Consider the following 12,706-nt stretch of genomic DNA (forward strand, 5'->3'; position numbering starts at 1 on the left):
CGTAGGACACGCGTGAACCGTGTGTCAGCGTGTCGAGGACCTCGGTCGGGTCGTGGGGCCGAATACTAGCACCCGTCGTAGGTTCACACGACTGAACGACCGCTCCGTATGGCACGGTTTATTTATATCGTCGGATTTGGGTGGTGCACGATGGACCAAGCCACCGTCAGCCAGCGTCAAAGCCTTCGTCAAAGAGGAGCGAGTTGAGGAGCTGAAGGGTTGGGGGGAGACGGTACTCATCTTCCTTGCAGTGTACCAGTGATGCGGGAGGCTCCATCGTGGCGGGGTTTTCCCGTGGCCGTGCCAGAGCGAGATGTCACGAATCCGAGTAGTACGCGCGCGGTAAGGCCTAGTATATGTAGACACCGGTACCGAGGGTGCGTACGGGCGTACCGTCTTAGTAGGACCATCGTGTCCACCCCTCCCTGCTTGCGGATACTGATTCACGCATCCATAAGGGATGCAATGTTCTCTCTTTTTATCCCAAATTTGCTCTTTTCGACTACACCGAGAGAGAGACAGATTCGGAGCCTGCGGACCGCAGGAGGGGAGGACAATACAACTGATGGAAAAGATGGAGCAGCTTATAGCAGTCGGTCGATCTCACGGAGACGAATCTTCTCACCGGCGTACCATAGAGAGTGAGAGTGATCTAGCCTCGAAGAGGGAGCAACAAGATCGTCTTAGATTGGTAGTGGGTAGTGGGAAGAAAAGAATGAGCGAGAGAGTGATCAGCCATCCGCAAGCTTCGGTCGGCTGGGCGCCGGTGCGATCCCTCTAGGGTGTTGATTATGCCGATCCTTCCACCTCCATGCTTCCCTACGCAGACCTTTGCTCAGGGAAGAAAGGTCAGCAGCGCACGCGACGTCATCGCTAGTACGTACTCCGCTGCGACGACGGTCGCTGCGAGCTTTGTAGAATCATCTTCACTCGAGTGGCAATCCCTGGACAGAAATGTCCGGTTACTAGCAGTTCAGCAACAAGGTTGAAAGAATGATCCAAAAAAAAGGTTGCGTGTATCACCTGGATGTGGACTTTCCGGAGTCGAAACGGAAATAGAATAGCGTTTTTGAATAGTTTCAAAACATTCCTTGTTGGGTGCTGTTGTAATAACGAGACCACATCGAGATTCCGCAAGCTCTCGGATGTGTCACGGTGGAGAACATATTTTACCTGATCGATCTCCAACCCGACCGATACGACGCCGGATGGCAATCATCGAGGTGGCATTTGGGTTCCATTTGGGATGATAGTTTTCTGAGCAAGTGCGACCATCGGCTTGGGCGGTCGGCATCTAATTTATAAAACGGACAGATCAGGTTTTCAAGGCTTTACGACCACGCCTTCCTTGAACTGACTGCTACCCGAGAAGAAGCACTCAGATGTATTGCACGCACCTTAGACTGTCGAGTGTGTCATCCCAGACGAGCGGTTGGTGTTGAAGCCAAAGTAGCACGTTGTACCGGTCGAGTGTCAGTAAGGTGTTATCTAAATTTATGAACGCTACTACACCGGCTGTTGGAGTAAGGCACGGTGGCTTATTTGATTCATCCGTGGCTCATAAAAGCAAAGACATAAAAATGGAATGATCTTTTAATATCATCAATTTTAATTTAAACATATTCAAACGGTTTCATGGACCGGTGTAAAGCATGCCGCATTGAAAACAGTTGTCTGGTATCTAATGGTAGTTAATATTTAGCTATTTAATTTATAACTTTGCACCCGGCACTTTTTTCAGAGAAAATGGCCTCAATGATGTTACTCTCTTCCAGATTAAACTTATTAACTTCATACTAGATACTTTGATGTTAGCCAAACATTCTCAAACAATTAAGAGAAAAATAATATTATCAAAGTGTAGTTTATTATGCTACATACTTGTTTGATAAGCGTTAATACTTCAGTAGCTTTTTAACGCTTCCCTCAATTAAATATATGGAGCTTGATCTCCCGCATGCAGAGCCGTTAGACAAGGTTCCATACCAAACTTTGTGAGCATTTTACCTCTATTCGATATGTAGCATCGTTTTGTTTGGCATCGATTATCGATTCGCCAATTAGTGGGCGTCAGCACCGCCCCTAAGCATTGGGCAACACATGGCGGTGTCGCATGTTTTCACAGGACCACAAATAAAAAAATCGACCGTGGAACATATGTGGCTCCACTTTTTACTCTTCTGCATTGATTATGGCAAGGTATGGCTGGGTATTATTTTTTACCATTAGCGTCAACTCAAAGCTACTGACCTTGACGGGGTGGCGTCTTTCTCGGATTCGCACACTTTCTCGGGCGACAGTGGTTTGCAGGTTGTTAACGCTTGTTCAGGCACCTTGTGTTTGGTTGCATGCGCTCGCGCAGGAGCAAAAAGTCGAGAAGAGTTACGGTTCGCGAAATCCAGGCAGTTATCGTCTTGCAACTCAGCTGATGTAGAAAATTGTTGGTGTAGTTAAAACGTAGCGCAATTTATCAAATTGATTTCTTTTCGGAAATCTCTGACTTGTAGCTGATATTAATAGCGCACGGATCAAGTTACAGGGGTGGGAAGTTTGGGAAACTGTTGACACTATGGAGGATTGGTCATTCCCATGACGATGATCACATCGGTATTCAATAATTTGTAGTTAAAAGTTCTGAATATTGTTTAGTACATAGTTGAAAGCTAGTGGCGGCGGCGAGGCAAGTAGATCATCATATTGATCAAATAAGCTATATGTTTGATGTTGTTGTTGGTAAAGTTTCATTTTATTTGATGTTACATAAGAAATTTTCATATTAAACTGTTAACATTTTACAGAAGTGGAACTTTTGCTTCAACTTACCTTCTTCTTCTTCTTCTTGGCGTAACGACCTCTTGGTCATGCCTGCCCGTTTAAGGGCTTACGAGACTTGTTTCCCTGTTGTACGTAGATAGTCTGGCCTCTCGTACAGGGGAGGGTCCGGTCTCGGTTGGGATTCGAACCCACGCCGTCGAGGTGGCGAGCCCCGGCGCTCATGGGACGATTTTCTAGCCGGCGTTACCGCTAGGCTGTCGCGGACCCCCCCTTCAACTCACCTTCTACGTCACCAATATTACCGATCTTGTATGGTAATATAAAGTAGCAACATATTTCTCAACAAGTAGACCACTCCCTTGTTCATTCTGTTCGCACACTCTCGATCATCTCTATCGTCCCAGGCGTATCATAATCCGTTCAGTGTGGAGAAATTACCCACTTCCAGCTCATTAGCATTGCTAATCGAATCAAGCCAATCGGACGCACTATGCTTAAACCACTATTCCAATGTCAGCATCTTTTTTATATGGCTTCGTGTGTTTATATGCTTTTGTTATTGGTAGATGGTTGCATTTATGCGCCATGCCGCTGCTGGGCAAATTTTTTGGCGCAAGGTCACACCTGATGCATATGTTTAAGGCCTAGGCGACAGAAGACGCCCATGTGTGTTGATGCGATTGCGTGATTCCTCAACGGAAGAACATGTGCGATTGATCGATAAGACAGTTGCAATCCCAAGGAAGGAAGTGCACGACAATCACTTCCAGGAAGATTCCATCAACATCACTTAGGATCAATCACAACCAATTTCCAATGTTTGATGCTTCCATAGCTCGGAGCTTTGTATCGTAGACTGTACAAAAACAACGCAAGAAACACGAATCTCTTGCCACGCAATGTTGCGAACAGGAAAAACATAATCAAGAATCCGTTCAGAAGGTCTTCCCGAACTAAAAAACGATATATCGAAACGTGAACTACGATTATGTTTCCATTATCAATGTCTGCTATGTTTTTTTTCAACGCATCTTGTTTTGATTGCACAACCCGTAAATTCAAAATCATAATAAATATAACTTCTTGACAAGTTGATTTGTGCAACCAACTCGTTTTAGGTTGGTACAGTTTTGCAAATTTTCTAGTGACCCCGACATTCTCGACCACTCTCAAGCTTTCTTTCGCTTAGTATTTATATATTCGGACACAAGCAGAATCGTTGAGCCATTGTGAAACGGTTATCATTGTAGAAGTTTGAGGCAGAGCGGGATCTTTGCTGTTAGCAACGATTAAGCTTTATTGAGAAATACAACAATTTTATAGCGATTTCATTGCGTTTTTGGCATTTACGTTTATCATTTTGAATATTTATATTTTTGTGCACGTGGATATGTTTGGCGAGGTGTTGCGTTGCCGGTTGCGTATGTCAGATTTTACCATCTGTTCGTACGAAGACGCTCCCAGGTGAAGTTTCCGATGCTAATTTTGATGAATTATGTTTTGGCGACGATTACGTTGCCGATACCCGAGTGAAAATGATATTGATTAATTTTGACATTTTCATGCGTAACTGCTCACGCCGAAAGATGATTAATGTAAGCTTTGAGGCGAACAACAACGCCATGCGTAGGGTGGCGTGCTGACGCTGGATGGTATAACCCCAGAACAAGATAACGGTAAACTATGGCCGAAAGGTAGTTTGGAAATACATGTAGTTCCCCTCTTCTATAAATAAAAGGAAGAACCAGACCCGTCAAGAGAACAAGTGTTCTGAGTATTCTTTCATTTCTACTTAAAATGTGTGTGATCAAGATACGAGCAACATAAAGGAATGAATTTCTTTTAGAAAATTAATGAAAAATACTTTGCTCAGGCCATAAACCAGTGTGGGTACATTCGGTAGCTGGTAAAAGGTCATTGTACTTTCAACACATTTTTAATTTGGTTCTTCTTATTCTTCTTCTTCTTGGCATAACGACCTCTTGGTCAAGCCTGCCCGTTAAGGGCTTCTTAAGGACTTGTTTCCCTGTTGTACGTGGATAGTCACTCCTCTCGTACAGGGGAGGGACCGGTCTCGGTTGGGATTCGAACCCACGCCGTCGAGGTGGTGAGCCTCGGCGCTCATGGGCCGATTTTTCTAATCGGCACTACCACTCGGCTGTCGCGGGCCCCCATTTGATTGATTTTGATTTGGTTATTGTTTACAAAATTCGTAATCGATTAATGAGTAGAACTATTACACAAAAACGTACAAGCAGCTTTAAATTGATCCCGTCAAGATTTGTCTGATCTTTTCTTTCATTACTACAAGAAATTATAAAGGTCACTGTTGGGATATATTTGGCTCTTATATGAGGCTGTTTTTCTCATCTTAACTTGAGAATTCTTATTTTTTCAATTATTTTATCTCTTTGTAGAAAGATTCACCCATTGTTAATGGTCTGGTGTTATAAATAATTTTGATAAACGTTTCGCAAATAGTTATTGATATGTAAAGATCTTCTTCTTCTTGGCGTAACGACCTTGTTGGTCATGCATGCCCGTTAAGGGCTTACGAGACTTTTTTACCCTATTGTACGTGGATAGTCAGGCCTCTCGTACAGGGGAGGGTCCGGTCTCGGTTGGGATTCGAACCCACGCCGTCGAGGTGGTGAGCCCCGGCGCTCATGGGCCGATTTTCTAACCGGCGCTACCGCTCGGCTGTCGCGGACCCCCAATATGTAAAGATAAAGATGTCTATGTCTTTCAGGTTTCCATTCGTTCTTATCTTGTTTCGTTGTCGAAGTTGTATATCTCCCCAACTTTTGTCGATTCTCCTATTAAACTTGTTTCAATCCATTTTTTTATTTAGATTTCAGGTGGAATCCAAACCAAAACTCAGAGAACTAGCAAAAATTTATATTTTATTTGTTTCGATTTACTGATTCTGACGGTTTTTTCAATGCTGAAGATACTGAAATTAATATTCCTTTATAATCTTTTTGTTTTTAACTCAATATGATCATTATTTTTTTTAAACAAGCACTTTTCCTTCTTAAAATTTGAATTTTATCCAAGTTTTTTATGAGAATATTTTCTTCAGATTCGCTTTCTGCCAGACAGTTTTCAACCTTACACACACGCTAGTCCGCTTGTTGTTGATGATCTGGCGTCCTCTCTGGTTGACGTTCGTTGTTAGACTGGTCCGGTTTAAATAGAAGCACTGGCTACTCGTCCGTATCTGCTTGATGGTATCAAGATAAGTGGAAGCTCTCGGAAACTATCTGTCGGCGCATTCGGAATCTGCCCACTTCGTCAGCGGTTGCTCAATGGTCGACCACATTGAGCAATACGCTATCAATTAAATAAATGTTGATGCATTTAGCATTTGACCGTTTTTGCTCAAGCGAGCAAAAAGCGACACTAGCTTTGCTGCGTTTTTTACTTCATCAGCTCTGCACTGCTAATTTTACTGTTCTTTTGGGAGAATTAAAAAAGCTAAAACAAACAAAATCTGCATGCTAATGTTTTGGTTGAGAGATATTTGTCATTTACTGTAAAATGTCACAAGCCTGTAATCTAAATTGCTCTGTTTGAGCTAACTGACGAAATGTCAATAAATAAATGAACTCAATCGAAATTTTTGCAAGTGTTACTAATATTTTAAAATCGACACTGATAACACTGATGTGATATTAATCTCAATTCTACCTTGAAAGCATCCTAGAATAGAAAATAAATTGAACAAACTAAAAGGACTATTTTGCATCTGCTTTACATCTCCTAGAAAAAAAATTAGAACAGTTTGGGTGAATCCGGTTTTTAGCGCATCGCAACTATTTGGCGCTCAAGATATTTTGGCACGTTTTCGCTTAAGAATTTGCAAATCCAAGCGCGCATCAACTTGCCCAAGATCACATTTTGCCTTTTGCAGCGGTCTGAGAATCCGGAACTCTAAAGCTACATAATTCGAAGCTTACCAAATGAATAATCTAGAAAAATAAAGAAACAACATCGTACGTGTTATAGCGAAAATTAAAAAAAAAAACCGTAACGAACCAACTCACCTCTTCAACTTTTCGCCGGGATGTCTTTAGAATGAAAACTGATGACTATTCCTTTTCCTTTCGTTTCAGAACTAAATATCAAAAGTTCATCTGGCAGAAAGGTTCAAATTAACATGTAGGAGCAGGGGGTAGTATGCACCAGCTTTCGTGGGATAAAATGGACCAGTAATTGTGAAACAAAACGCACTCGCTTGGAAGACCAACCGATAATTGGTAATGCACGATTTTGGCTCAGTTTTGAGTTTTGACGATCATTACAATGATTAACTGATTGTTATAATTTTGATTTTCAAAACACTAAAAATCATCTACTTATGCTTCTTTTAACAGCACAAGCTGCATAGCAGCTGCATATTTTCAAAGTGCGTTTTCTCCCCGATTTCAGCTTAATTTTTTCCATAATTTTCAAAGATATATAAACGCAGAGGTTGTTTTATTAAAAACTGGTTTAATAAAAATTCTGTGATGTTGTGTCATTTTGTTTTTTTATTAGAACATCAAATATTTGAGTTAAAACATTTCACTCGCTTAAGTTAAAATATTGTAATGCCATAATTCATTACGTTACAAAACTTAGTTCTGGCTAACAAGGTGTTAGGTGAGATGTTACCTCACGTTCCCCTAAAAATTAAGCGACCCAGTATCTAAGAACTGGTTTTATAAGGTAAATTTCACGGGTTAGAAAACAAGGAAGCAGCAGGAAATACATCTTTCATATTCTATCCGATACGAAACTTTCATTTTTATTTTATCAATTCTTCACACATCATTTCACACCAACTCATGATTTCTAAATTTTCAATGAAGAAATAAGTATTAATATGTTGAAATCGGCGAGTGGTTTTGGTCTCCAAATTATGGTGCAGATTACTAAAACAATCTGAAACATATGCCACACACATTTTCATACAGTTTCTCAGCAATCAACTATCGTTTTAAAGTTTTAAATATCTTACTTTATATCTTAAGCTTTGTATTAAGAACCTGTTTCGTAAATAGAAGATATTTCCTATTTTTAGTACAAGTTGTAAAATAATAATAGTAGTAAGGTAATGAGTTAGAATGATAAAATTTTTCAGTTTAAACACTCTACTATTGATGGAATTTTGGACCAGAAACTTTACGGTTGATAACATATTCGTCTTCGGACTGACATCGGTCAAGGATGTTGCCAGCCTTGACTTTTAGTAACCCCGCAGAAAAACAAAGTGTAGCTAACTGGCCAGCAACTGGAGTCTATCGCCATCTCCGTATGTTGATTAATTCGCTCACGCGTCGTCTAGTTCTACTGCAAATCTCGATCGCACAGAAATACGCAGATTAGTCGACCAGGTAGCATCAATCCGGCTTCCTCTAGGCCGGGTCAGAACCAGTCGGATGCATAATGAACTGTCGCGAAACTTCGCCGGAGTGTCTCGTCCTAGCTAGCTGGATGCCCAAACTTTATCACCTTATGCCCGCGACCAAGAAGCCAGCAGAACCAGTTTCACTTTCGGTCGGTTCATAGGCTGTTGCTGGAGGGATCACTTTTTGGAATATTTTTTTCCTATTGTCGATTTCTCTTGCCAGAGGATTTTTACGATGCGTTCTTCCTTTTCGCACCATTGATTCGCATCGATGGAGTAGACAATTTTTTTTTCGTTCCTGACCGGTTGCCAAAGTTCAGGCAGTGTTTTGCTAAATTTCTTTCACCATGCGATACGATACCGCCATTCCGGGCGATCTTCCTGCCGAAGGTCACACTAATGGTTGGAGAGAGCGTGTTGGAATGGATTACCACCTGCGATCTGGCCTGTCGCCAATCGGACAGAAAAGGAGCAGCAACCAAAGGCAGCTGAAACCGAAACAAAAAACAAGTAGAGGGTTTTGCTGATTTGTCACAAAAAGTTAAAAAGCTAGCAACGTATTCAAATGAGCCTCTGATCGTCGGATCGGGGCGTTTGGGCGAGAATTCGGTTCACTATCAGCGTGCGGATGGATGGAGACATCTTCGGGCAGTAAAACTGGACTGGCGAACGGGTCGAGGCACCAGCACGGCACGGTATAAATATGTCCACTCGAAGGATCTTCCTAACTAGTCTCAGTTCTGTGTGGCAAGGAGCAGCAAGTGGTTGTATGGTTTTCTTTTGTGGCGGAACAATATAAGATCTATAGGGAGTGCATAAGGATCTAGCAGGAGCTTTGTGTTATTGCGTCCAGGAAGAAGATGGAAAACAAGGTATTCTAACGCGGTTTTGTTGGATGAGGTTCTTGTGTAGTCTTAATTCTTTAGTGAGACGGCTGTTGAGATGCGTTGTGAATCTGTTCTATCCAGCAAAGTGTACAATAATCGGATATTGGTCTTTGCTTCCTGTTTCTCCTGTAGATAGTTTTCCTATTCTTCCTCGGGGCCCTCGTTGTTGCCACGAGGGGTGATGCCGTGCCAGATGAAACCTTCCTGATTACCTCCGTCAATAAGCAGAACCTGCTAAAAGCCTTACTGCAGCAGGAATCTTCAGAGCCGAACTCTTTGCCGCGAGGTACAGGTAATAGGGACAAAGATGGATACCACTACGACCGCCCGGATGATCCGCTCTGCCTGCTGGGTAATGGACCCCACTGTCAGCAAACGCATCCAGACAACGGATACTTGCCGCCATGCTCTCAGGGAAATCAGGGAGTGCACTGCACGCCTGTAGCACCGGCCTGTCCTCAGGGAGGGACTCCGCCGCACTGCTGCACCAACGGAGGAAACGGAGCGAACTGTGTGCTTCCTGAAGTGCCACTTCCGCCAATCGTCGTCCATCCAGGTCACACGGGAAATCCAGTCGTACAGGTGCAAACGTTTGTCTTTGGAGCCTGCACGAATGGTGGTTCCGGACCATACTGTTGCACGAATGGTGCCAATACACCGGATTGTGCTCTCACTGGTGCGCCGATTGTGATTCCTGCTCCGCCGCAGCCACCACCAACGCGACCACCGCCACCTCCGCCAACGCGACCACCGCCACCTCCGCCAACGCGACCACCGCCACCTCCGCCAACGCGACCACCACCACCTCCGCCAACGCGACCACCACCACCTCCGCCAACGCGACCACCACCACCTCCGCCGACGACTACGAGGCCGAGACCTCCGCCGACGACTACGAGGCCAAGACCTCCACCAACGACTACGAGGCCAAGACCTCCACCAACTACTAGACCTCCTCCGCCGCCAACAACTACTCGCCCGCGACCGCCATCAACGACCACGAGGCCACGTCCTCCACCAACGACCACGAGGCCACGTCCTCCACCAACGACCACGAGGCCACGTCCTCCACCAACGACCACGAGGCCACGTCCTCCACCAACAACTACGCGTCCGAAGCCACCACCAACTACGAGACCGCCACCGCCACCACCGACAACTACGAGACCAAGACCTCCACCAACCACAACTAGACCACGTCCGCCGCCAACTACTACAAGACCTAGACCGCCACCAACTACTACCAGGCCGAAGCCACCGCCGACTACGACGCGACCGAGACCTCCGCCAACCACAACACGTCCTCGCCCTCCGCCAACTACTACTCGTCCACGACCTCCGCCAACTACTACTCGTCCACGACCTCCGCCAACAACTACTCGGCCACGACCACCGCCAACTACTACTCGTCCACGACCACCGCCAACTACTACTCGTCCACGACCGCCGCCAACAACTACTCGTCCACGACCGCCGCCAACAACGAGGCCGCCGCCGCCACCAACTACTACCAGGCCAAAACCTCCGCCAACTACTACTAGACCACGTCCTCCACCAACAACGACACGACCGCGCCCTCCGCCAACCACGACTCGCCCGAAGCCTCCGCCAACTACCACCCGTCCCAAACCACCCCCAACTACTACTAGGCCACGTCCTCCGCCAACTACTACTCGCCCGAGACCGCCGCCAACTACGAGACCGCCAACAACGAGGCCACCAACGACGAGGCCACCAACCACGAGGCCACCTCCACCGCCACCGACCCGGCCACCACCACCACCACCGACGCGGCCACCACCACCACCACCGACCCGGCCACCACCACCACCACCGACCCGGCCACCACCACCACCACCGCAGCCACCGACGCCATATCCGTTCGTCCCCGTGACTGAACCACCAGTGGTCTTCCTGGGATGCCCGAACGGTGGAGTTGGACCGTACTGCTGTACGAACGGTGGTGTTGGTCCTAAGTGTGAGATACCACAGGGACCACCCTATCAGACTTGTGACAATGGAGGCCAGCCACCATACTGCTGCACAAACGGAGGAGTTGGGCCGTACTGTGTCGAGATCCAGCAGGCCATCGAGGTGCGTCCACCGACGCAGATCTACTACACCACTGGAGCGCCGCAGGTGTTCTACCAACCAGGTCCAGTTGTCGTATCGCAGGGTGACGCACAGATCCCTGGTCAGGCACCGCTGCCACAACAGCAGCAGTTCCAGATCCCGCAACAGCAGTACCAACCGCAGCCACAGTTCCAAGTGCCACAATACCAACAGCAGTACCAACCGCAGCCACAGTTCCAACAGCCGCAATACCAACAGCCGCAATACCAACAGCCACAATACCAACAGCCACAATACCAACAGCCACAGTACCAACCGCAGCCGCAAAGACCGATTAATACTCCCAGCTACGGTGCCTATCGTCCGCAGAACAGCGTTACTATTCAGCCCAGCTCTCCGGCCAACCCGTTCTCTGTAGGATCGCGCGTCCAGACTGATGCTCAAGCGTCCGCGGGTTCGTCCACCCCAGCAGCTGCATCTCGACCACAGCCTGCTCCACAGCAACGACAGCCGCAACCGGCTCCTCAGCCATCGCGGCCAGCGTCACCACCTAGGAATCAGAATACTCAACCAAGACCGCAGCCAACTCCGCAGCCGGCTCGTCCAGCTTCTCCACCGAGGAATCAGAACACGCAGCCGTCTCCACAGCCGGCACGCCCTGCCTCTCCACCATCTCCACCCCGGCAGCAATCGGTAGCACCACGGCCTCAGCCTACTCCCGCACCGGCCAGGCAGCAAACTCCGCGACCGCAGGCTCCCGCACCGGCCAGGCAGCAAACTCCGCAACCGCAAGCTCCCGCACCGGCCAGACAGCAAAGTCCACGACCGCAGGCTCCCGCACCGCAGCGTCAGGGACTCAACGGTGACTTTTCTAACAGACCACCAGTCCGGCCAGCTTCCGTCTCGGGACCGGGCGAGTGTGAAGGATCCAACTGCGAGCATGGATTCTACTACAAGCAAGGTGATCAGCCGGTTATATTCTAAACCCTAGAAATCGTACCTTAACCTGTAAGAGTGGTATATGTAAATAAACGAATGGTGGTTCCATCGCATTTGATGGAACAAGAATTAGTTCAAAAGTTTGTCTTTTTGTCCCGGACAGTCTCGCAAAAGTTTGACGTTGCAGCATTGTGAAATTTTTTCGTTTTCATTTCGGAATTCCTTTTGTTCAGATTCCACTGCGCACAAATATGTATTTAAAACAAATAAATACATACATTGTTTTTCATCGCGGTTCGTTGGAACTGCATGGTGCAATAAAAGATACCTCTTCCACTTCAAATAACTACCGTTGTCAAATCAATCGATGGTATCTCATTCTGCCTGAAGAGTCGGTCGCATGGCACACGGTCACCGAATGTCGCAACAATTAATCAAAGACTAGGCGAGGTGAGTTTCTTCTGCCCGATACCCGACACGACATGGCTCCTCATCGGACGTTTTTCTTCTCGATGCTCACAGTGTATAAAGGTCACAGGGCTCACCGACTTTTTGTTGGAAGCCGTGGCAGGTCTGCTAATTTGTTGCCAGTTACCACGCTAGAGAAAATCGATGCATGGTGCCCGCCGGTGGCGTCTTC

The 12,706-nt window shown here is 46.5% G+C and overlaps 1 protein-coding gene across 1 annotated transcript; it reads left to right on the forward strand.

Annotated features, from left to right (window-relative positions):
- The first annotated feature begins 9,027 nt into the window (after nucleotides 1–9,027).
- On the forward strand, nucleotides 9,028–12,111 carry LOC131281200 (basic proline-rich protein-like). The gene is made up of 3 exons (XM_058310459.1): nucleotides 9,028–9,039; nucleotides 9,187–11,708; nucleotides 11,859–12,111. Exons 1-3 carry the CDS (start codon nucleotides 9,028–9,030, stop codon nucleotides 12,109–12,111), a joined length of 2,787 nt encoding a protein of 928 aa, XP_058166442.1.
- Nucleotides 12,112–12,706: the final 595 nt, after the last annotated feature.

The sequence above is a fragment of the Anopheles ziemanni genome, chromosome 2 (assembly GCF_943734765.1).
Source record: "Anopheles ziemanni chromosome 2, idAnoZiCoDA_A2_x.2, whole genome shotgun sequence".
NCBI classification, from domain to species: domain Eukaryota; kingdom Metazoa; phylum Arthropoda; class Insecta; order Diptera; family Culicidae; genus Anopheles; species Anopheles ziemanni.

Bases quoted from the DNA above. Each gene is read 5' to 3' on its own strand.
- LOC131281200 (XM_058310459.1), top strand. The intron at 11,709-11,858 runs GCCAACTCCGCA...CGCACCGGCCAG, and splicing joins AATACTCAACCAAGACCGCA to GCAGCAAACTCCGCGACCGC.